The sequence below is a fragment of the Pinus tabuliformis genome, chromosome 9 (genome assembly GCF_031772625.1).
Source record: "Pinus tabuliformis cultivar Carrire ecotype Pingquan chromosome 9, CPIR1, whole genome shotgun sequence".
NCBI lineage: Eukaryota > Viridiplantae > Streptophyta > Pinopsida > Pinales > Pinaceae > Pinus > Pinus tabuliformis.
In genome coordinates, this window is record NC_142307.1 from 1,849,509,917 (window position 1) to 1,849,535,220 (window position 25,304).

Consider the following 25,304-nt stretch of genomic DNA (forward strand, 5'->3'; position numbering starts at 1 on the left):
TACACTGGTGGAGCAGGGTATAAATTTACGAATAAAATATTCATATCACTAACAAAAGAGAAAATGTTAACTATAGTTGATGATTGGCCCATGTATGGATGTTCCAGGTTATACTTCAAGTAAACCATGAGGCAAATATCTCCAATTTCTCCCAATATTTCCTATTTTCCCCAAGTGTTTCAGGTAGCCGATTTGTCCAATATTTTCAGAAAAGTCTAAGGTTATTCTTGTGATATTTTTTGATAATTTCCAATATTTTCCCCAATACTTCTGATAAGTTTCTTTCAGAACTCTCGGCGATATATTCCCCAAAATGATATTTGCAACATTGGTACTAATCCTCTTTTTTCTTCGACTAAAAATTTCATATAATAGAGTTTTTATATTTGACTTGCGCATAGAAGACAGCCCACCTTTGATTCACCGTTGTGCTTCAATCTATCAGCATGCTTCATGACAGACTCTAAGAAACGCACGTGCTTGATGGTACGCTCCAATAATAAATCAATACTGCACTGCATTGTTGAAGAATAAAATGTCAATACAGTTGCAAGGTCTTGAAACTTTAGATACCTTTTTAAATTTAATATATTTATGGTCACAATCAGAACAGAAAGAGAATTGAATGAAACAAGTGTCACAGTGAATGTCACCTTAGTTCCATCTGGTACAATTTCCCGTAGTTCTCTTAGACGATCTTGAATCTGCTGCCTATCCTTGGGCCTTGGCCTAGTATTCTCCCTCGATCTGGCCTTCTTCCTATCTGTTTTCACTGGCTCTTCTGATTTTTGTTCTTGCATAATCCTCAGGTCCTCATGATTTGCATTCTGATCTTCTTCAATCAATGAATAGAGCTGCATATTTGAAGAGGCCATATGTGGAGAGTTCCTTAAAACTGTCTTTACTCTTACATCATTAGTAGTATTCTCCCAGTTTACTGTGCTCAAAGTCTCAGTTTGGGAAGTACTTACAAATTCAGATTGCTTTTGCTCACATCTGCTGGTTTGTTTGGCTGAGCATGAATCAAACCCAGTTGAGAGACCATGCAAAGGTGACTGGCTACTTGAAAAGGTAGGTTTACTAGAGCTATTATCATCTATCCCTTGGTAAACAATTGGATGCACATAAGCCACTACAGCGTCTAAAAGATTCTGAGACTTAGCTTTAGTAAAATATTCTCCTTCAATCCCTTTATGTGGAGATGCATTTCTACTCTGATCTGCTTCCTTTTCAGAAAGGCATGCTGAACCAGAAGAAGGTTCCAAGGATTGAGTGCTCATATCTACCTCAATTGCATCCCCTATTGGCAATAACATTTCACCATAAATGTCCTCAAATTTCAGCCTATTGTAGGATGACCCGAAGGCTTGAAAGAGCTCATTACATGGTGGAAGCTCTGATGCTGTTAGTGAATTAATCTCTTGTCCTCTTGTAGGAAAACTAGCATGTTTATTGTATTCTCCGACTCTTTCTCCATTATTATCATCTCCAAGGGTGGAAATCTCAGCAAGGCCCATTTTTGTGTTCTTCGGTACTTCAGTGAAATCCAATTTATCAGCCATAAAATCCCCAAAGACAACAGATTTGTCTTCTGTTAAAATCTCTTTGGGCCAGCATTGTTCTATTCCAAGTGTTTCTGAAAATGAAACACCATCCCTAGAAGATGAAATAGGAACACTGCTTAACACTTCTAGTAGCCCTGCATTAAGGTGCTCTGCTGAAACATCAGGAAAATCAGCAGAAGCTTTCTTCAAATAATCAGCCTTCATGTCCAGTGAAGATAATGGAGGAGTGAAGCAGGAAGCATTTCCTTTGTCCATCTCACTTACAGGCACAAGCACTGTGTTTACTGCTGTTACTCTATTGGCCTGATTAACTGATTTTGTAGATGTCAAGGAGTTGCCATGATCACTAACAACGTTCTGACAAATTGGAAGATAATGCTGCACACAGATCTGTTTGAGGTCCATCACATGAGGTTTTGGCTCATCAAGCAAACCTTTTCCAGTAGCCTTTTCATCACTATTAAGCATGGGGAAACTGTTCTCCATTAATCTATCATTATGATTCGGTTCAGAGGAATTCAAATCAAAAGCTGCAGGGAGGCAATATGGTATGCTACAATGCATCTGAGGCTGAACATAATTCTTCCCATTTGTTGAAGATGAATACAACTGCTCTCGTAAACCCATTTTTTTCTCAATCTGTTGCTCCCTAAGTAACACACAATCATTAGTTGCACCTGAAGCAATATGTAATGTCTGTTGATTATCAGCTGAAGACATGTTTGTTCGTATTTGACCTTGAAAAGGATATATTTCCCCAGCACTCAACGGTATATTCATTCTTCCTCTCAGTGACACTTCTTGATCGTTATGTACTTCAGGCGAATAACTGTTTAATTGCATACTATTTATTTGTAACTGAAATGGATGACCTAAACCTCTAGCTGGAGCATCAAAACTGCACGTAGATGACAAGAGGCCTGGTTGGGTCTTCAAGCTACAAATGGACCATTAGATTTGGCTGGCATAATTGAGCTTTCATTCATGGGAAAAGGCCAAATAAATTGCCCTGTGGCTGTAAGTGATGCAACAGGTTTTCCCTCTAATGTGGGTGAACGCCCTGCAGAACTTGGTAACAGAGGTACTGCTTGCAAAAATGGCCCTTTGATCATCCCAATCAAGGAATCTTTCACTGAGTTTGATAGAAATGCTGCTGGAACATTCTGAAGTGTTGCAAATAAATTCTTAATATGGTCTACAAGCTCCAAATTCTCCATAATCTGCACAACGGGATTTGTCAAACAAGTTCAGACAAGCAAATCACGCTTGCACCAAAAGTAAAAATTGATGGTAGAAGAAAATGATGCTGATTTCGACTATCTCATGTGACCATACAGTTCTAGTTCTTAAATGAACTTAGTCAAAATATGCATTATATTTGCATTGTATTCCTTTTGTACTTAAGATTTTGTAGCTCACCTATCTCACTGTAATATTTCATAGGTGCCATGGTCAAAGATGAATCACCTAAATGTCTCTTTTATAACTAACCCTAGGAGAATTGGTCAAAGATGACCACTGTCCACCAATTTTGTACTTCTATAAATACATGATTCAATACACTATACAGATATGTATGATTCATCATTCCCTTTGTTCTTGCATACTAGAGCTTTAGTGTTTTCATTCTTCTATATTAATATTCACACTGTTGTTCATTGTGCTCATATTAGTTAGTATCAGAACCTTAGAAAATTGCTTCTCAAAGTTCTCCAATTCTGGCCTCCTAGGGATATTTTTTCTAGATATCTCCTTAAATTCTCAACTCTTAGTGGTTTGACTGATGTAGATGTGTGTCAATACTTCCCTATATTTAGTCCCTCAACACACAGGTAATCCATCATTGCTAAAACTTTTCTCTCAATCTTTCTGACATTTAACACTTTTTGTTGGCAACATTTTGCAGGTTCTCACAGTTGTGGTTTGTCAATATGCAACTCATGGAACTACAAATTATTCTCCTACTACAAGTAGTCCACAACGTCCTGCAAATTTGACTTGTGAGTTACTAAGAAATACGTATTGTTGCCTCAAAATCTAGCGGGCCTTTTGAGAGGCCTCACAAGGCAAGAACCAGACTAAGAGGCAACATGAGGTGGTTGCCACTGTCACCTTAGGACTCCCCCTCTTGCTCTTTAGTGGACTTTCACCACATGGGAGGCTTCCCAATATATATCACCGAAAGATGTTCTAAGCAGTGTTGTTAAAATCGCGATTTTATCACTATCCCGCTTAAATCGCGATTTTTATCCCAAAAAATCGCGGGCTTTTTTTTATAACGATTTTTTTCCGAAAAAATCGCGATTTTTATTGAAAAAAGCGCCGAGGCGCGGGGCAGCGGGCTTTAAGTTATGAAAATCGATTTTTTATTAGTCATTTCTGACTTTCGCCGCGCGGAGGAGGAGGAGACGCCTTGTGGAGGAGAGCTGAAGGGTTTGGGAGCGAATCCAAGTGGTTTTAGGAGAAATCCAAGACAAGATCACCAATTTGTCCATAAAAACGGTATGTAGATTAATTTTTTTTTGTTTTCCTTGTTATGAACTTTGTTTTTCATTGTTTTTGGTTGAGAAATTTCATATGGGCACCATTTGTTTTCAATGTTCATTGTTTTTAAAGATTTTTTTGTAATTTTTCATTGATTTGGGATGGGTAACTTGGTATGACTATGGGAACCAATTTTTTATTTTTTTTTTCATTTTTTTTAAACATTGTTTATGTTTTTTGATTTTCATTGTTTTTTGGCATTTGCCATTTGGTTGGGTAACTTGGGATTTTGTAAATTTGTAACTTGTAATTTTGTAAATGCTAAATTGTAATTTGTAATCCTAAATTCCTATTTCCTAATCCTTATTTTTCCATAGGTTTGCAAATTCAAAATTCAAAAACAAACATGCCAAGGAAATTGGATCCTTTCTGGGAATATGGTGAACCTAAAGCTCCGAATGATAGACAAAACTTGAATTGCAAGTTGTGTGGAAAGGAGATATTCGGGGGGTGTACAGGTTGAAGTTCCACCTTGCACAAATCCCTGGACGTGATGTGGGGCCCTGTATAAATACAAATCCTGAAATTATCCAAAGAGCCATGAGAGCATTGGGAGAATTAGAGCACACTAGAGAGGCCAAAGAAGAACTCAAAAGGCAACTAAAAAGGTCAGCTGAAGGAAGTGGGCCAAGTGGCACTGGTTCTACTGCAGCGTCAGTCAATCCGGTAGCTGCATCATCATTTTTTGTTCCTCGAACCACACCTGGTTCACAACCAACTATCGGTTCAATGCTAAAAAGAACTGAAAAAGAACAAGCTGATAGGTTGATGGCAAAATTTCTCCTCTGGAGTGATATTCCTTTCAGCATTGTAAGGAATAATCCATTTTTCCAACCTACTGTTGATGCTATTGCCAGTGTTGGCCCGGGGTACAAAATCCCTTCTCTTCATGATTTTAGAGGCCGGATTCTTCAAGAGGAAAAGCGTGACTGCACCCAAAGATTGGAGGATTTTAGGGCATCATGGGCACAAACAGGATGCACTGTTATGTCAGATGGTTGGACTGACCAAAAGGGGAGAACCCTTATAAACTTTTTGGTTAGTTGTCCCAAGGGGACTATGTTTATCAAATCTATTGATGCAACTCATCAAATCAAAGATGCAAGAACTTTATGTGATTTGCTGGATGTGTTTATTTTGGAGGTGGGTGCAGAAAATGTTGTCCAAGTCATAACGGAAAATGCTGCAAATTATGTTGCTGCTGGTAGAATGCTTATGGACAGGCATCCTACTTTATTTTGGACACCTTGTGCTGCCCATTGTATTGATTTGATGTTAGAGGACATAGGGAAAATTCCCTTTGTCAAAGATATTGTTGACTCATCAAAAAGCATCACAAAATTTATTTACAATCACACATCTGTGCTTAGCTTGATGAGAAAATGCACCAACAACAAAGAGTTGGTGCACCCCGCCATTACACGGTTTGCGACGAGTTTCATATCTCTTCAATCCCTCTTGAATTCTATGTGGGATTTGAAGAGAATGTTTCTTTCAGAGGAGTGGCGTGCTTCGTCAATGAGCCGCAAACCAGAAGGAGAGGCCGTGTGCAGACTAGTTTCATACCAGGAAGACTTCTGGGCGGGAGTGCAGGAGGTGTGCGCTGTTACTGAACCTTTGGTAAAGGTTCTTCGGTTGGTTGATGGTGAGAAGCCCGCAATGGGTTATTTGTATGAAGCCATGGACAGGGCCAAAGAAGCCATTCGGTCCTACTATGATGATAAGGGAGATGATGGGTTTCAGAGACAACTCCTTCTATGGGAAGTGATTGATGAGCGATGGAACAACACACTCCATCGTCCCATTCATGCTGCTGGGCTTTTCCTGAACCCTGCATTTTCTTATGCATGTGGGTTTGATTTTGATGCTGAGGTCATGGAAGGATTATTAACCTGTGTCCAGAAGATGGTGAGATCTCCAGAACAACGTATAGAGATCTCTAGACAAATTGAGACATATAAGATGTCAGGTGGCACATTTGGCTTTGAGATGGCTGTCACTGATAGGACGATTAAAATGCCAGGTATTTTTTAGTTTGTACTTTGTAACTTTGTTTCAAATTTCATTGTCTCTTCAAATTCCATTTTTTTCTTATGTTTATTTAAAATTTTATTTGTAATTTTGTTGTAGACGCATGGTGGAAGATGTATGGTGGCAGAGTACCCCTTTTGCAAAAGCTTGCCGTACGCATCCTCAGCCAAACATGCAGCTCCTCAGGATGTGAGCGCAATTGGAGTGTATTTGAAAAAATACACAACAAGAAGCGCAATAGGTTAACACTTAAACATTTAAAATATTGCAAATTTCCAAATAAATTTTTGAATTCATTAAAGTTTTAAACAATATTTTTTTTATAATATTAATTATTAATTATTATTTCATGAACTTTGTACAGGTTGGAGTCCCATAGACTTAATGACATGGTCTATGTCTACTACAATCTTCGATTGTGGGTGAGACAACTAGAGAGGACACCTGATACGGAAGCCATCTCATTGGATGGGATTGACACCACTGCTGAATGGAGGGTTGAGACCGAGAGGCCTCTCATGGATCCCACTGATGATTGGTTAGTGCAGGATGAGGGGGAGGAGGAGGGGGAGGAGGAGGAGGGGGAGGAGCAGGAGCAGGAGCAGGAGGAGGAGGAGGAGCAGGTGGAGGAGGAGGAGCAGGAGGAGGAGGTGACACCGCCTACCCGGGCTACCACTACCACCAGTAGAGGACGTGGTCTCCGTCTACCTCAGCCTCCTGTAGCTGCTACTACTAGTTCTTCAGCTTCTAGAGCACGTCAGACTCCACTGCCATTTCCACCAGCACGGGCACCAGCTTCTACATCTAGAGGGAAAGAGAAAGTTGTGCCATTTTCTCGCAAGAGGGGCAGAGGAAATCAATAGGATTAGACTTTCATTTTATTGTATATGACATTATGACATGATGAGATACATTATCATATTTTTTGTTGATATTTTGAGGCTGAGTTGGGACTCAGGACTTACTATTCAGGACATGATTCAATGTTATGTGTGATTTTAGCGCTAGAAATGATATTAAACATCTTATATATTAGTTTTTTTATCATATTTATGTGTCAATGTATTTATTTTATGTTGTAGATGGTTTAGATATTAAAAAAATTGAAAAAAAATGAAAAAAAATGAATATTTTTGTGCCAAACGCTTTTTTCCCGCTTTTTTCCGCTTTTTTCCCGCTTTTGCCGATTTTTTCCGCTTTATTCCCGGCCCGATTTAATCCCGATCGCGCTTTTAACAACATTGGTTCTAAGTCAATTAGTTCAAGGTGAAGTATGTGAATAGCTAAGGTAATTCTTAGCTGGATTAGGGCACAATTCTTTATGTAAAGGAGCAACGTACCATAAACTAAGTCTTGAAAAGAGTACTTGAGACCTAGGCTTTCAATATATAGTTCAACAAGAGTGTATCCAAGCAGACAAACACAAAGAAAAGGTTTACTTAAAGGCATATCAACAATAGGAGATGGTAAACCTTCAACAAGCCCTAAGTTGATGACATCAGCCCTATAGAGTTAGGGTTTAATAGGGCACTAAATTTCATAGGTTGATGACATCATCCCTAATGAGGAAATTTTCACCATGAACAAAGCTAGATTTTGAGTGCATGAGGTTAGTCAAAGTGAAAGAATGCCAAATCAGTTCCAACATTTCAATGGCTGAAGCCCTAGTTGAATTCGGCCCTTGCCCTTGTTAAGTTTTGTAGCATCGGACAAGTGTTCTAGTCTCAACTTTGGTCAAAGAGGCTAAGGAACACTAGATCTCCAAAACCCAAAAAAGGTTCCAAGAGAAAACACTTAGAGATGGCTTAATTAGGTTAATTGATAAATAATTAAATATTTCCTAAGTCTAACTTAGAAAAAGTGATTAATTAAAAACAATTAACTGAGAAAGGTGAGAATGCTCTAGAAACTCACACGAATAGAGTTGGAGATTATCTTAGCCGTTGATGGGGATCTAATCATGGTTGTTGGTTCTCCAACGAGGGATTATAAGAGCAATTTGATGGGTAGATGGAGAATACACTTGTGAGGTCGAGTTCCTTGGCAGATTGAGCTACCCAGTTGCAGAGATCGAGCAAGGGAGAGATTTTCGAGCAAGAAGGTGTAGTGGTTCCAGCTAGGGTACTAGACTGGACTCTATATTTAATATCAACCGAGGTGCGTAAGCTTAGAGGCGTGGTCTAAAATATATAGACATAAAGAATTACTGACCAGGTGATTATGAGGTAGGTTACAAGGCTTCTTTACGGAAGACCGGGATTTGCAGCCTATCATTCACACACCTAGATTACCCTACTGATATACTTGATTACAATGCTGGTTATGAGATGTATCTATCAAATCAAATCATGAATCTAAGTACTGTGTATGACTGTGGCAATGATTCTAACCTCCTTACAGAGGTATCACTCAGAAAACCCTTGCTTGGTAAACACACACAGCATGCAAGATATTTACACTATTAAACTATATAAAGAGAACATAAATGGACTGTGAAATGAAGCAGAGTTTATGAGAATGCATCTATAAGTCACACAGGGACCGAATCCCTTACAAGACTCCCTTCCAGATCCTAGTGCTGACCATTCAACATAACCATAAACCGTTCATAAGCGCACACCATATCTATGTAATGAAATTCAAAGGCTGTAGGAATCGAAAGCTTATATAAATGTTATGCAACCCGTATGCTATGTAAATCAACAGCTATGTAAATCGAAACTGTGATGCAAACCATGTGATATAGAAATCGAATCGAATATAAACGCTGTGCAACATATAAGAACTGAAATGTAACAAAACGAATGGACAGTATACCAATCGAAGAACGCAGGGCCCGTCCGCGTCCTAAGGATATACTGGCTATCACCGTTCAGCAATCAAACCAATGCAAAGGGTATACACACTTCGTGACTGTAAATATGTCCTTGTATTAATCTGTTCTGAGAAAACGATTCAACGATTAACCTTCAAACATTGAACTAACTGTATTTACATATGCGTACGCACAGTCATGTCATCGATACAATGAATGTACATAGTGTTGTTGCCGCGTTTATTACATAGCCTTTTCAAAATGTTTCCATGCTATATGTTTCAAAAAGAACAAAAATCAAAAATGAAAAATAGAACGATGCTGTTGCTGCTTTTATTTGCCAGAGTACCCTGCTTTGACTTAAGTTGACCGCATGCATAGGAGGCTCGATTTGGCTGGGAGATAGGTGTTTGTCCATGCTTGGACATTCTGCTTTTCGCCCATGCCTTTCGTTCTAGCTCATCTGCTGCGCCACATGTCAAACGGTAAGCTCATTACAGGATGTGGGTACTTCCTGTAACCATGTCATCAAAAACCTCTAATTCTGGAACATAAAACCCCTAAATTAATTTCTATGCAATTTAATAACTATAGAACGATTAATAATCAATATTCAAGGATTTTGAGGGATATATGATGAAAATGTATGGATAAATGATATGTTTTTGGGAAGGAAAAAGGGTCTTAGGATGATACCAACAGAAGGGAAGAGACACAAAGGGAGCAACAAAAGTGAATTCCAAAGGAATTTCCAGTTCTGGAGAAGCAGCAACAAGAGGTCGAGTTATTCCACTAGACGTTGTGCAAGGACTACGCAAGCAGCTTCAGTGAGGCAGTTCGATTTCGCTGAGCAAGAAGTTGATTCAATAGTCGGAGGCCAAGATAATTTTCCAAAGGGCTGCAGAATCACTTCTAGACGCTACAACAGGAAGGACAACTTGATAAAAGGCAGATTAGGGGTATGTGTGTGAGGGTCTGTGCAAGGGTCCTTGGAGGGCCAACTTATCTGTAGCAAGTTGTGCCAAGATTGCTAGTGGAAAAGGGAAAATTTCCCTTAATAATTTTTGGCCAGATTATCTTACAGAGGATTACCGGTTGGACATCCAAATTGTACTTGGAAATTTCACTACATAATAATAATAATAATAATAGAACCATCATTTGCTGCACCAATTTTCCCATATTGGGTTTTTCGGGGACATTTGTCCAAAAACTAACGGTGTCATTTTTTATTGTGTGCACTCTATTTTTTCAGTTCCAGATTTACTTTTCCGGAGTGTATTTTATTTTAGTGATGTTAGTTTTTGGTAGCATCGGAAGTGCTCTAGCCTTGAAAATTGGTGGAGAGACGCACATGAATTCTAAAGAACCCAAAATCCATTTGGTGAAATTCCACCCGGATTGTATTTTATCAAAATAATTAATATTTTTAATGGAGTCCCTAAGTCTAAACTTAGGAAAATTAAAATATTAATGGGTATTAATCAAAATATGGGTGAAAATGATCTAGAATGTGAATCAAGTCATGTTTTAATCTTAGCCATTGATTAGAGACTTAATCTCGGCTATTGAAGTCTCAACGAGAAAAGTATAAGAAGGAGGCTTGGGGTTCAGTTAGAAACACACAGAGAAATCGAGGAAATTGATTTTCTGAGGTGAGAAGTTTTCAGGAGGAAAATCTATTGAGGAGATCTTGCAATAGAGGGGCAGTGAGAATCCAGGAGAAGGAATTTCCAAAGAATACAAGGCAAAGAGAGGACAGAAAGACATCAAGAGGAGGGTTGATGCTGGCCTACGCAATGCTGACGCAGAGGTAGCACAGTCAGTGAGGGGAAGTCGAGTTTCTATTGATGGAATTCGAAGTTCAGTTGCCAGAAACCAGGGTGTGAGACTGGAGGCAAGAAAGTTGATTTCTCAGCTAGCAGAGGATCCAGAGCAGAGGCACCGTAATACCCAGGAGGGCTGACGCAGAAGCTGACCAGGGTGATGTCGATTGACGCAGAGGCCATCAGAAGGTGACGCAGAGCCTCCATAGTTGAAGGATCGGTCATTGATTCTCCAGTGACAGGGTGAGATCATTTCACCAGTCTTTTGTCTAGGATTTTCTCTGTAAAGGATTGCTAGTTGAGCATCCTAGATTTGTATTCAGAATTTTCGACTGCATAATGATAAACCCTCAGAGCTGCTGCACCAGATTTACCGCATTGGGTTTTTCTGGGGACTATTTTGTCCAAAAATAATTGTATCCTATGTGTCTTGTTCATTGCTCAGTTATCTGTTTCATGTAATCAAATATTATAGTGCAGGCTGCAGAAGTAATTTGCTTCAGTATTCAGAGAATAACATGATGAATGTATATCAAAATCAAGTAGGTGAAGTAGATTCATATTTGCTGCAGTAGGGTTTCCTTGAGGATTAGGAATTTTTTATTGTGTGCGCTCTATTTTTTCAGTTGGAGATTTATTTTTCTGGAGCGTATTTTATTTTGGTGAAAATTGAAATTGTGATTTTATTCGTTGTTTCCCATAGCAAATAAACTGCACTTAATAATAATTAGTTGGAAGAATAATTTCCAGTTGCTGCAATAGAGTTGAAAATTCACAGCCCTAGCCCTAGCGGCTTGCCTTAAAAGGCCAAAAAAGTAAGAAAAGAGGAAATAGGCAAGAATTTTGATGAATTTTGATCATCAATAAGATCCCAATGCCTTTCCTTACTTGGGTTATCTAGTCTTAGAGATTTAAACTATAGATATATCAAATTCATGCATGGAGTAAGGGGTAAAACCCCAGTTTTCTCTTCCAAACCCTAGTTGTCTTTCTATGATGGGAGAAATTAACTAGATGAAATGCTCTCTAGGGGGTCTTCTAGGGATTCTAAGGAACTAGATCAAACATGAAATAATTCACCAAGACTTTACAAAAAAAAAATGCATTTAAAGAAGGAATGATAGAAAACCTTAGCAATATTCCATTACATGTAAAACCATCAAAGATATGCAATAAATACTCACAAATTTTCCAAGGAAATGCCTTATTTCAATCCCAAAAAGATGTCTCCAATATACAAACAAGTCTCCAATAGCAAAAACTCCACATAAGATCACATCTCCACAAGGAGCGAAATACAAGAGTATAAGTCGAGCTCTTTTAAAGAGACTGAAATCCACAAGAGTGATGATGAACAATAAGAATGGAGTAATCCTCCCTTTATAGGAGGCCCATCGCATCCATTAATCCAACTAAAAGTCCTATAACAAGTTTGATTTTGAGTAGACATAAAGTAAATGGGTTAAGCCAACCCAATAGCTAAACAAAATAAAATATGCCACTATTTTACCACACATGTGAGCCAAAATGCCTCTCGAAGCATGACGTTACTTTTAGGGCTAATAAGGCTCCAAAATTGCAATACAAGGGCTCGATGCAACTCCAACTACCATGATCAACCATAATTTGAGGAGGGGTCCTCAAATCAAGCCTTGAAACATCTCCATATGTCCAAGAGCCAACTCCGGGTGCCTTGCATCATCTCCATGGCTATCATTTAGACAAAGTGTGACACTCTCTCTCCAGTGTTGGGGATCCATGAGGTAATACAAGCCATCCCTAATGATCCTGGGGATGGTCGTCATCATTTGGGCTCCAGATCAAGGCATGCCCAATAAGTAGTGTCAAGGCTAGCTTGGGGGCATGTTAGGCTTGCTAGGTACATGATTAAGAATCCTCAATGCCAAGCAAAGTGAGCTTAATGTCCTGGAATCTGAGGGTTCTCTGGGGTGTCAATCAATTGTCAAGAACATCAAAGTGGCTAATGCTTTGTTGTGGAAGGGAAACACTGAATTTGAAAGGTCACTATGCTCTCCAAATGTGTAGTACAACCTGGGAATTGTTGCCTCAAAATATAACAGGTCTTGTGAGGGGATCTCACAAGACAAGAGCTAGACCAAGGAACAATAACATGAGGTGTTTCCCAGTGTCACCACAACCACTACATCTCGCTCTTTTGTGGACTTTCACCACTAGAGACTCGAGAGGCTTCCTTATATTAGGTCACCTAAAATATCTATCAAGGACAAGGGATTAGGTGACAAGATAGGTTTAAAGAGGTTTACACTATTTAAGGACAAGGCTCAGCTAGCACAACAAGGCAATTCGCACCCCCTTATAGGCCTAATTAGGGCTCAATGTGACCTAGAACTTGACAATTAGCAAGGTAAATAGGCTTATCTAGGATTACAAGGCTAATAAAAGGCTTCCAATAGATGTATACCTTCAACTTATGGAGCAAGAAGCCTTCATTAAGCCCTTAATTGAAACCTAGTGCCAAATAGGGCTTTTCTAGGGCAAAATCTACCTAGGGCAAGTGACATTTTCCCTAAATAGAGAAATCAACCATGGGGCCGACTTCATGTTGAAGCAAATACCTCACCTCCACATGTTGAATCCCTCTGCTAAGGAACATTTCAAACCCTAGTTGAGAAATGTGCCCTAGCCCTGTGAAAATTCCTAGACTCGAAGGAACCCCTACTATAACAAATCTGAATCTCTTTCACCTACTTGATTTTTAAATTACATTTATCAAGTTATTCTTCTGAATATTGAAGCAAATTACTTTTGCAGCCTACACTAACTAAATATTTGATCTCATGAAAAAGAAAATAGAGCAAAGAACAAGATACATGTAACAAACTTATTTTTAGACACAATAGTCCTCGGAAAAACCCAATGCGGGAAAACTGGTGCAACAGTTCTGAGGGTTTTATTATTATGCAGGAGAAATATCTGAATACAAGTCTAGCATACTCATGTTGATTTGGGGTAGCATCAGATGTGCTCTAGCCACGAAAATTGGTGGAGAGGCTAAGGCACATGAGATCTTCAATACCAAGAAAAGGTTTGGGCAAATTCTAAACAGTTTGGGAGATATTAAAATAATTAATATTTTTAATGGAGTCCCTAAGTCTAAACTTAGGGAAAATAAAATATTAATGTGTATTAATATAAAACTGTGTTAGAACTTAGAATGGTCCAAAAGTCATGGATCAAGCTAGACCTAATCTTAGCCGTTGATTAGGGACTTAATCTCGGCCATTGATTTGTCAACAAGAAAAGTATAAGAGGATGCTTGAGGGTCACTTGGAGAAAACACTGAGGGAGACCAGTGAGTTCAATTTCTGCAGTGAGGTTAGCTGAGAACAATGTTACTTGGGAGCGAGAGCGAAAGCGGGGAGCGGGAGCGAAAACGAGAGCGGGAGCGACATTTTCAGAAGCTCCCGGTTTGGGAGCGAATCCCGGAGCAATTTTTTAAAAAAATATATATATATATATATATATATATATATATATATATATTTTTATATTTTATATTTTTTAAATTTTTGATAGATATATGTCAACAAAAACATGTGGAATGATGAATTAGATATAAAAAACATAAAAAAAAAGACATAGATTGATCATTGAACCATATCACATCAATCATCTAGAAGTTATAATCTTCATCAACCATGTCCACAAGTTAGTAACATACATATTACAACTGCAACATATTGAGTCTCGTGAATCATGATTCATCAAATTCAATCTTAAAGTTTCAACTTCAAGCTTTCAAAATTGAAAATTCAATATATAACATTTATCATCATTGATCACCAAAGTTGTACTTGTAAGCTAAGTTTAACCATTACAAGAAATAATATCTTAGATATTTCTAAGTTCTAAGTTCTAACTATTAACATGAAATGAAATGTTATAAAATGAAACATGAATAATGAAATGAAATGAAACAACTTTAGTCTTTCACGAAGCATCATATTCATAACTCACAATCATTACCAATGAGTTATAATTGCCAACTTCAAACTTCAAATTTTCATTGTCACAATCATATATTGTTTACAAAAAATATCATTATGATATGAAAGAGTCAAGAGTCAAGAGTCAAGGACTCAAGACTCAACAGTTATGAAAACTAATAGAAACTAGAGAAGACAAGTAAACTGTAAATCTACATGTGGCCCTTACCACGAGAGTCTCTAGGAGTATACGCAGGTCGTGGTGGTCTTCTAGGAGTCTCCCGCACAGACCAACGACCAGAACTAGAAGGCACATGCCCTCCACGTGAGGGTGTAGATGGAGGTGGCGACAGCAAAGGAACAAGACTCGGAACTCGAGCACTGCTACTGGATGGTGGAGGTGGCATGGCTGCTGCAGCTGCTTCATCTTCATCCCTTATAAGTTCCTCTTCCAATTCTTCAAGATGTATAGTGCCATCCTCCAAATTGTCTTCCTCTGGGTGGTTGTCCCAAATTTTATATGTGGGATCCTCATAAGCCTAATCACAGTAATGACTCAACAACCTCAAGTTGTAGTGCACATAAACCAAGATTTCTGCCCGGTTTTCATTGAGTCTGTTTCTTTTCACATTATGTATGAAGCTGTAGGTGCTCCAACACCTCTCTGCAAAAGAAGTATTTACAACCTGTCATAGAACATTTTTTGCCAATTTTGGTAAAAGTCCATGGCCGCCATATGTTTCCCACCATGTGAGAGCATCAAATCTGTCTCTGTCTTCCATTGCATGGAAGGTACCAAACAAACCAGTGCCACTGAAGTATTTGCCTATTTCAAGGCGCACAGCTACACATTCCTCCCTGTCAGGTATCAACTTTTCCAATGCTTGCAAATATCCACTAGTTACCTCTGCATCAAAATGGGGTTTGGTCCTAATCCCACCCCCTGGTGCAGGTTGGCCCAACCAAGATGTAGGGTAGTATTTTGGTGTAAGGATATACGCCAAGCAATGTAGTGGAAGATTAAGTTTATTCCACCGTACACACACAAAATCGTGAATCATTTTGTACAAGTCGGGATCTCTGTTATGAACAATATCTTTTATTTGCCCCAACATGGTATCCATCTGCTCATACACCTCGCCAATCACTGGTTTATCTATACCTGCAAACCGAATCATGTGATAAATGGGCTTGGTGAAATCCAATACTTGCCTCACACTTGACCAAAACTGACCATCAAGAGCAGCCTCCTCCACCAGTTCAAAACCTCGCCTGTCAGTTGCATTTGTAGCCCTTTCCTTTAATACCTGCCAATGTGGACTTGATACCATGCTAGCGAATGACTCTCTTACCTTCAAAAGGCGCCTGAAGGTGAGGTAGTAGCTACCAAATTTGGTCTTCGCAATCTTCAACAACTCCAATCTTGAGTGACTGCGGAAAAGGCCATCGGTATTGCTATGATTTGTAATAAATTTTATCATTTGTTTGCCTTTCTTGTACAAATCACCAATCCATTTGTATTGTGCATTTTTGTTCTTGACAACATCATGCATCAGAAGGTTCAATGTGTGAACCAAACATCCAGACCAAAATATGTTGGGGTATTTATCCTCAATAATTGCTCCCGCTGCCTTGCAATTAGGAGCATTATCAGTGATGACTTGGATGACATTGTATGGCCCAATACGGTCAATTGTTTCAAGTAATGCTTCTGCAATGTTGATGGCGGTCTTGAACTTGTCTGAGTAATCGTATGCAGTTAGAAAGATGGCACCACTAACAGACACAGCAAGAACACTTTTCAATGGCTTGCCTTTAACATTTGTCCATCCATCAGATACAATGGACACCCCATGGTCAGTCCAAGAACTTGTCTTTCTATTCAAAGAATGTGATATTTTTGCTTTTCATGATCAAGTCCACCAGTTCTTGCCTTGCCATACCCAGGGCTCTTGTATCCTTTAGGGGCATCATTTATGGCAAAAACCATTTCGTGCCAATAAGGTGAGTGAAGAACATTGAATGGTATCCCACATGCATAGAGAAACATGTAAACCTTTGAATCCACATCATACCTACACCCCTCATCAAGGAAATCTGATATGGTTCTACGCTTTAAAGCTAGTGACCCTGTGCCTCCATATCCACTGCCTTAGGAGGATGCCGAAGGAATTCTTTGTGCTTGTGATTGTGAGCTTGGTTCAAAGAAAACCCTTGATTTTTTAGATTTGTATTGGGCTTCCTCCTCTTCCCTTATGTATTTGGCTCTATCTGTTGTTGAAACTTCAAACAACTGCACAAGTTTTGATTCCTATTTGTTTATCTCCATCCCATGGCCTTTTCTAGCAGAGATGTTTTCTGGCACGGGTGTATGAACCTGTGTAATTATTGTTGCAATTTGGCCAATGAAATTTAGTGGTTCCACCCCCTTTCCCTGCTTCAGGCCTGTTAACATATTTCCACAATGGGGTTTGGTCTTGTTTAGTTTTTTGAGAGTCATGTTCACCCTCCTCCAGCTTCTCGTCACCAGGGTTTTCATCAAATCCACTTTCTCCAGCTTCTTCATCCCCCTCTTCATTTTTGCCCCTCCGTTTCCTACTCTCCAGCACCATAATAACCAGAAAAGGGACCAAGAAGAGGAAAATGCCAAGAAATATAGCCAGGTCCATGATGTTTGATATTTGTAGGCTTTTGAATCTACAAAATTTAATGTGAATGGGAATGGGAATATGAATGAGAAAATTAATTTAATTTATTTGGATTAATTAATTTATTTATTAATTTTATTTAGATTCAAGATTTTTTTACTAAATAAATTAAACTAACTAAAGTATACTAAATTACTACCTAACTAAGGTTTAAAATACTAAATTACTAAGTTACTAACGTAACTAACCTCTTTGCAGGCTTGCTCCTTTCTCCTCGGTGCTTTCTCCTCGCTTCTCCTCGCTCCTTTGCTCTTGCTTTCCAGCTTCTCCTCAACTCATTCAAGTGACAATGAATTTTTTTTTGCCCCCAAGTCATTTTAAAACATATTTTTTTTTTAAATTAACTTTTTTTTCACGTCCACCATTTTTTCCGCCCGGATCGCTCCCGGCGTCGCTCGAATCGCTCCCGGAGTGAAAATTAAACGCTCGAGAGTGATCGGGAGCGATCGCTCCCTGATCGCTCCCGAGCTGTAATTTTCGCTCCGGGAGCGACGCTCCCGATTTTGGCAGGGAGCGCAATTTTTTTTTATCGGGAGCGCGCTCTCGAGCTGCTCCCGCCCGGAGTGCGGATTGGGAGCGGGTTCGAGAGGGGGGGCGCTCCCCCGCAACTCTAGCTGAGAAATTGAACAAGTGGTCTGGTGAGCAGTCAGGAGGCAACAAGTACAGAGCAGAGAGGCGGGATCAGCGACTAGAGATCAATGCTGAGGTAGGAGAGGTAGACGCAGGGCATTTCAGGCAGACGCAGAGGCAGCAGAAGACTGCGCAGTCACTTGTTGGGCCTGCATGAGTGACGCAGAGAGGCCCAGGGCTGACGCAGTCAAGCAGGGGCTGACACAAAGGGTTTGAGGGCCACGCAGAGGTCAGTCGAGCTGAAGCTGGGATTGGGAGAAGTGTTGGAGAATTATTTCTCTCTGTGGGTAAGCCAGTTTGGCACCCTATTGTACAGAAGAATTGTTAAATAATAAAATCCTCCCTTGCTGCACCAGTTTTCCCACTTTGGGTTTTTCTGAGGACTATTGTCCAAAATATCTATGTCAACGTGTTAATGCTTGGGCATATGTTTGTTTCTATATTACGGTGTGATATCTGCAACAATATTTAGTTTAATGTTTATTGAAGTAAGTTCATAAATAACTTATTATGGAAAAATAAATCAGTTGCTGCAGTGATAGAATTTTTCACAGGGTACCAGAGGAGGTAATCAGAGACAGAAAGGGAAAATCAGTTATGGGTCGAGGCCACGATGCAGAGGTATCCACATCAGGGGACTCACACATATTTTCAGAAGATTGCACAAGAGAAAGAGATTTCGATTTCTCTATGTTGGCTTCCAGGATGGAAGAAGCAGTCGCGTGTATGACTAGTGCTGCATCATCAGATGTATGGTATATAGACAGTGGAGCTTCGTGGCATATGACAGGAATCAGGGAGTGTTTCTCAGAATATCGAGAAGAGAAGATGAACTTTCAGATCACCATGGGGAACAAGGCAAAGTGTACTCCAGTAGGGAAGGGTACCATAGTTTTTCAGACAGAATCGGAAGAATAGTTCCGTGCTACAAATGTACTACATGTACCAGGATTGGGGATGAACTTACTTTCCATGTCGCGACTACAAGGCAAGGGCTATGACATCTACTTCATCAAGGAGAAGGTATACATCAAACACCTGAGCTGGAAAAAGAAAGTGCAAATCAAGATCAAAAGTAATCGGTTGTATAGATTGCAACTAGAATCACCAATGGCACTAATAGGCAGTCATGGAGACAAGGACTTGAACAAACTATGGCACAGAAGAATGGGTCACTTGCACCATGGAGCTCTGAGAATTCTCAGAAGCACTGTAACAAGAGTTATGGATCTGAGTAGGGAACGAGATGATGTATGCAGGGGATGTGTTATAGGAAAGTATGCCAAGGCAACATTTCCTAGGAGCAAAGACAGGGCTAAGAGTGTACTAGGATTGATACACTCTAATATTTGCGGACCTATGTCCGTCAAAGCTCTCAGCGGAGTCGAGTATTTCCTTATCTTCATTGATGACCACTCAAGGAAAACTTGGATTTATTTTCTAAAAACCAAGGATGAGGTTTTCTGTCGATTCAAAGAATTCAAGGCTCTAGTGGAGAATCTGACTGGGAAGAAAATAAAATTTTTGCACTTAGATAATGGTGGAGAATATGTCGATAAGGATTTCACTGATTTTTGCGCTAAGGAGGGCATCAGAAGAGAGTGGACAGCTCCATATAATCCGGAGGAAAATGGGGTAGTAGAAATAAAGAACAGGAACTATTGTAGAAGCAGCTACGACCATGATGTATGATCAGGATATGCCAAAACTCCTATGGGCAGAAGCATGCAACACAGCAGACACAAAACAAGACTCCTCATCGGGCAGTGGGAAAGATTACTCTAGAGAAAGTTTTCACAAGGAAGACCCCTAAAGTTAGTCATTTCAGGATATTTGGGAGTTTGGCATATTGCCACATACCCGAAGAAAAGAGGAAGAAGCTGGATCAGACTGCGGAAAAGGGATATCTGGTAGGATATAGCAAGAACGCTAAGGCATACAGAATCTATCTTCTAGGGAGTAGGAAGGTAGTAGTACGATGAGATGTAAAGTTCATGGAGGACAGGGCTTTCAGAAGATCTCGCGAGATGCCTTCCAAGGAGCAATGGAAAGAGGAGCTGTTGGTTAAGCCTCTTCAACTAACAGAAGCAAAGAATTCTTCCTCAGGACAGGAAGATTCTCACGATGAGGAGGAGCAAACAGAAGCACCTGTTGGCAGAGGAAGAACTAGCAGGGAACTTCGTCAGATTTTGCGAGATGCAGAGGACTTCATTGGTGCGTCAAGAAACAATAAGAGGGAGCGAAAACAGCCAGATAGATATCAGGCATTAGTAGCTCAAGATGGAGAGCCTGCCAGTTTCAAGGAGGCAGCTCAACATCATGTTTGGCTAGATGCGATGGTAGAAAAATACAAGTCCATAATGGTAAATGAAGTCTGGGAGGTGGTGCCAAGGCCTCAAGACAGATCAGTGGTAGGTTCAAGATAGATCTACAAGATCAAATACGTTGCAGACAGCAGTGTTGATAAATACAAGGCCAGGTTTGTGGCTAAGGGGTATGCTCAAAAGGAAGGGATTGACTATGAGGAGACCTTCGCCCCAGTAGCCAGGTATACATCTATTAGGACCGTGATATCTCTTGCAGCCCAGATGGGATGGGAGATCCATCAGATGGATGTCAAAATGGCATTTCTGAACGGGGTAATAGAAGAGGAGGTATACATTGAACAACCAGAGGGCTTTGAAACTCATGAGAAGAAGTCTCATGTATGCAGATTGAAGAAAGCCTTGTATGGGCTGAAACAAGTACTGAGAGCATGGTATGGTCAAATAGATGGCTACTTGCTAAAAATGGGGTTTGTGAAGAGTGACACGGATCCGAATCTCTACTATCTGGTTCTAGAGAACGAGCAGCGAATCTTAGTATTGTATGTGGATGATCTCTTTCTGACAAGATCATCCAGACTCATTGGGGACTTCAAGAAGAATCTAGCCATAGAATTCGATATGAAGGATTTGGGACGAATGCACTACTTCCTAGGGTTGGAAGTTTGGCAGCAGAAGGGAGAAATCTTCCTTGGGCAAGGGAGGTATGCTATAGAAATCCTGAAAAGATTCAGGATGAAGGACTGTAGACCTATGGCTACGCCAATGATCACCAACTGGAAGAAGATTGATGCATCAGAAGATAAGGATGTCAATCCCACCCTATACAGACAACTCATAGGGTCCATGATGTATTTGGTCAACACCAGGCCAGACATTTTATATCTGTCAACACCCTCAGTCCGTTCATGGTGGAACCGAAGAGGGCACACTGGGCAACAGGGAAACATGTTCTCAGGTATTTACAGGGAACAGTCGATTATGGACTCTTGTACACCAGTAGTAAAGATATCAGATTGAGTGGATTTACTGATGCAGATTGGGCAGGAAATTTAGTGGATCGGCAAAGTACCTCTGGGTACTGTTTCAACATTGGATCAGGAATGACCTCCTCGTGCAGTAGGAAACAGAAGTCCGTGGCTCTAAGCTCATGTGAGGCAGAATATATGGCGGCAAGTACAACTTTGTGTGAGGCCATATGGCTTAGAAAACTGCTTGTGAACCTATTCAGAAGGAATATGGAGATGACCAGGATCATGTATGATAATTAGAGTTGCATCAAGCTCTCTGAGGTCAAATCATATTGATATCCGGTGTCACTTTGTCAGGGACTGTGTCCAACGAGGAGCTGTACAGTTGAGATAAACTCCTACAGGAGAACAGGTGGCAGACATCCTCACCAAGGCCCTTGGAAGAACAAAATTTGACTACTTCAGGGAAAATATGGGGATGGTAAAGAACCCGTTTCGGTAACAGAAATGGGAGTTATAACTGCAAGGATGCAGAGGGAGTTGCAATGCGGATGCAGTGTTGCAAGAAAGGACCAGCAGCAGCACGGATGCAAAGGAAGTTGTCGTACAGATGCAGCAGTGGCAGTAGCAGAGCCATGGGCAGCAGTACAGGATGCAGCAGTGTAGAGGATGTTGGCAAGGAGGTTTAGCATCAACACAGGGACCGATGTCCAATGATCAGGGTGGTACTCAGTGAGGAGTATTACTAGAGCACAGTGCTCGCTAAGACAGAGTGTTGATTTGGGGTAGCATCAGATGTGCTCTAGCCACGAAAATTTGTGGAGAGGCTAAGGCACATGAGATCTCCAATACCCAAAAAGGGTTTGGGCAGATTCTAAACAGTTTGAGAGATATTAAAATAATTAATATTTTTAATGGAGTCCCAAAGTCTAAACTTAGGGAAAATAAAATATTAATGTGTATTAATATAAATCTGTGTTAGAATGGTCCAAAAGTCATGGATCAAGCTAGATCTAATCTTAGCCGTTGATTAGGGACTTAATCTTGGTCGTTGATTTGTCAACGAGAAAAGTATAAGACGAGGCTTGAGGGTCACTTGGAGAAAACACTGAGGGAGACGAGTCAGTTCAATTTCTAGAGCGGGGTTAGCTGAGAAATTGAACAAGTGGTCTGGTGAGCAGTCAAGAGGCAACAAGTACAGAGCAGAGAGGCGGGATCAACCACTAGAGATCAACGCTGAGGCAAGAGAGGTAAACGCAGGGCTTTTCAGGCAGATGCAGAGGCAACAGAAGATTGTGCAGTCACTTGCTGGGCCTGCGTGAGTGGCGCAGAGAGGCCCAGGGCTGACGCAGAGGGTTTGAGAGCCACGCAAAGGTCAGTCGGGCTGACGCTGGGATTGGGAGAAGTGTTGGCGAATTATTTCTCTCTGTGGGTAAGCTAGTTTGGCACCGTGTTGTACAGAAGAATTGTTGAATAATAAAATCCTCCCTTGCTGCACCATTTTCCCACATTGGGTTTTCCTGGGGACTATTGTCCAAAATATCGTTGTCAATGTGTTAATGCTTGTGCATATGTTTGTTTCTATATTACGGTGTGATATTTGCAGCAGAATTTATTTTAATGTTTATTGAAGTAATTTCATAAATAACTTATTGTGGAATAAGTAGGAAAAATAAATCAGTTGCTGCAGCGATAGAATTTTCACAACTCATCTAGCAATCCTTTACAGAGAAAATACTGGCGGAAAATCTAAGTGAGTTTTACCTCACTTCACTCGGCAGAATTCCGACTAATGTGACACAAGATTGGCTAACCCCGACTATTTCTGCACTGCCTTTGTGTCACCTTCTTTTCCCTTTGTGTCAGCTCTCTCTGCTGTTCCAGCAGTTCCCGACAGTTCCGGTTGTTCTCGCAGTTCTGATAGTTCCCAACAGCTCCAGCTGTTCCGACAATTTTGGGCATCTTTTCTACTCTGCACTGGCCCTTCTGCCTCTGTGTCAGGACTGTGTGGACCCAGACTGGCCTAGCGTCAGCTCTCCGCCATATATTTTGCCTCACATATTCTGTGTGTGTTTCCAAATAAACCACAAGCCTCCATTTTATACTTTTCCTGTTGAATCTTGAACGACCGAGATTAAGTCTCTAATCAACGACTAAGATTAAAATATGACTTCATCTGCCTTCTAGATCACTCTCACACATATTTTGATTAATACCCATTAATATTTTAATTTCCCTAAGTTTAGATTTAGGAACCCCATTAAAAATATTATTTATTTTAATAATATACAATCCGGGTGGAATTTCACCAAACGGTTTTTGGGTTCTTTAGAATTCATGTGCCTTAGCCTTTCCACCAATTTTCAAGGTTAGAACACTTTCGATGCTACAAAAAACGAACAAGCCCTACCTAGTAGCTTACCTTAAGACTCAAGAGGCCAAAATTTAGTTTTTAGAGAAGAGAAGTGAGATTTAAAGTGATAAATCATGTAACAAAATCTAGTGCCTTGACCTTGGGTGACGGAGTCTAGGGGATGGTTTAAAATGACTAAACCTTGGAAAAAAAAGTAAGGGAATATGAAACCCTAAGTTTCAAGCCTTGCCTATCACCTTTATGAGGGAGCAAAGTCAATGAGGACACCTAGTTGAAAGGTTCACCCATGGAATTGTCATTAACATTCTGTAAGTGGGTAATAAATGAAATACTATCATCAAGGGTCCATACAATAATTTACAACCATAAATTTGCACATAGAAACCCTAGATAATCAACCATTCCATACAACAACCACAAAATAATAAAGATATATCAAATACAAGGTACACTTACAAAATAGAATGTATGAACAAGTCCTTTATTGCTCCAAAATGACATCTCCAAACCCAAAAAATAGCTCCATTAGCAAAAATCCACCATACATCACATATCCACAAGACACAAGTCACAATTCAACTAGGCCGAATTCTCTCGGAGGGCCAAAATAGTCACAAGTGATGATCATGAAATGAGATAAGCCTATCCTCTATTTATATGAGGATTAGATCACCTAATTATGATTTAGAAAGCCCCTAAAACAAGTTTGACTGCTAATTGACCTTTGGTTACAGGCCAACCCATTAGTTAACAAAACATTATGCCTAATTTTCCCACACGTGTAAGCCATAGCCTCTAAAATGTTGACACATCCACCATAAATGCTCCAAATGCCATGTCCAACAGTTATGAGGTGTCAAAGAATCTATAGATGTCTAAATCATCCATGATTTGAGTGTTATCCCTCAAATCCACCTCAATATCTCCTGTGGGGTCCCAAGATCCAACTAGGGTGCCATCAAGTGGTCTCTGTTGTTGCCAAAAATGTACACCTAAGTGTGGGAAAAGTTTTCAGCCCCACAAGGTATAGTCTTTAAGGCACAACGCTTAGAGAAGGGGTTGTCACATATTCCCAACTCTCTCTGTTTAAGCTCTCTCCTAGGCAAGCTATGGGGGGTAGTCCTTCTTACCGCTCAAACTAACAAGGGACCTAAATGGGATCCCTAAGGGCAAATGCTAGGCCAAGGGAAACAAATGGAGACGTAGCCCACTGTCACCTCAGCTAAGGCTCCCTTCTATTTACGGACATTCACCGATAGGAGGAGACCCGATATATTATGGAGTCACCGATGAAGGATAAGCCAATGAAATGAAGTGGAGTGACCCAAACAATCCCTTTCCTAGAAGAGTTAGAATGATAGAGCTTGCTTGCTTTCTAAGCAAGGCACACTGTCTTCTAGAGAAAGGAAGGGAGGATTTGAGGGTATAGGTTTATGGGATATGACTTATGAAGGAAATTTCCTAATCCAAAAAATCCTTATTTGATAATCAGAACCCTGGATGGTACTTGAAAAGAATTGTCTTTTCAAAGGAACAGGACCACACGGG

General features: G+C 40.1%; 2 protein-coding genes across 3 annotated transcripts in view; both read right to left on the reverse strand.

Annotated features, from left to right (window-relative positions):
* The window catches only part of LOC149156229 (uncharacterized), a 51,906-nt gene extending 49,403 nt beyond the window's left edge, over positions 1 to 2,503 (reverse strand). For both annotated transcript variants that reach the window (XM_089438014.1, XM_089438013.1), the window contains exons 1-2: positions 654 to 2,503; positions 414 to 515 (exon numbers count right to left, since the gene is read on the reverse strand). In XM_089438014.1, the coding sequence (XP_089294140.1) occupies positions 414 to 515; positions 654 to 2,408 (1,857 nt within the window). In that variant the 5' untranslated portion in view covers positions 2,409 to 2,503. The remainder of the gene's footprint in view (positions 1 to 413; positions 516 to 653) is intronic.
* The window catches only part of LOC149156230 (transcription factor LHW-like), a 103,016-nt gene continuing 80,209 nt past the window's right edge, over positions 2,498 to 25,304 (reverse strand). Inside the window, exon 5 of the mRNA XM_089444683.1 lies at positions 2,498 to 2,785. Within this exon, the coding sequence (XP_089300809.1) occupies positions 2,498 to 2,785 (288 nt within the window). The remainder of the gene's footprint in view (positions 2,786 to 25,304) is intronic.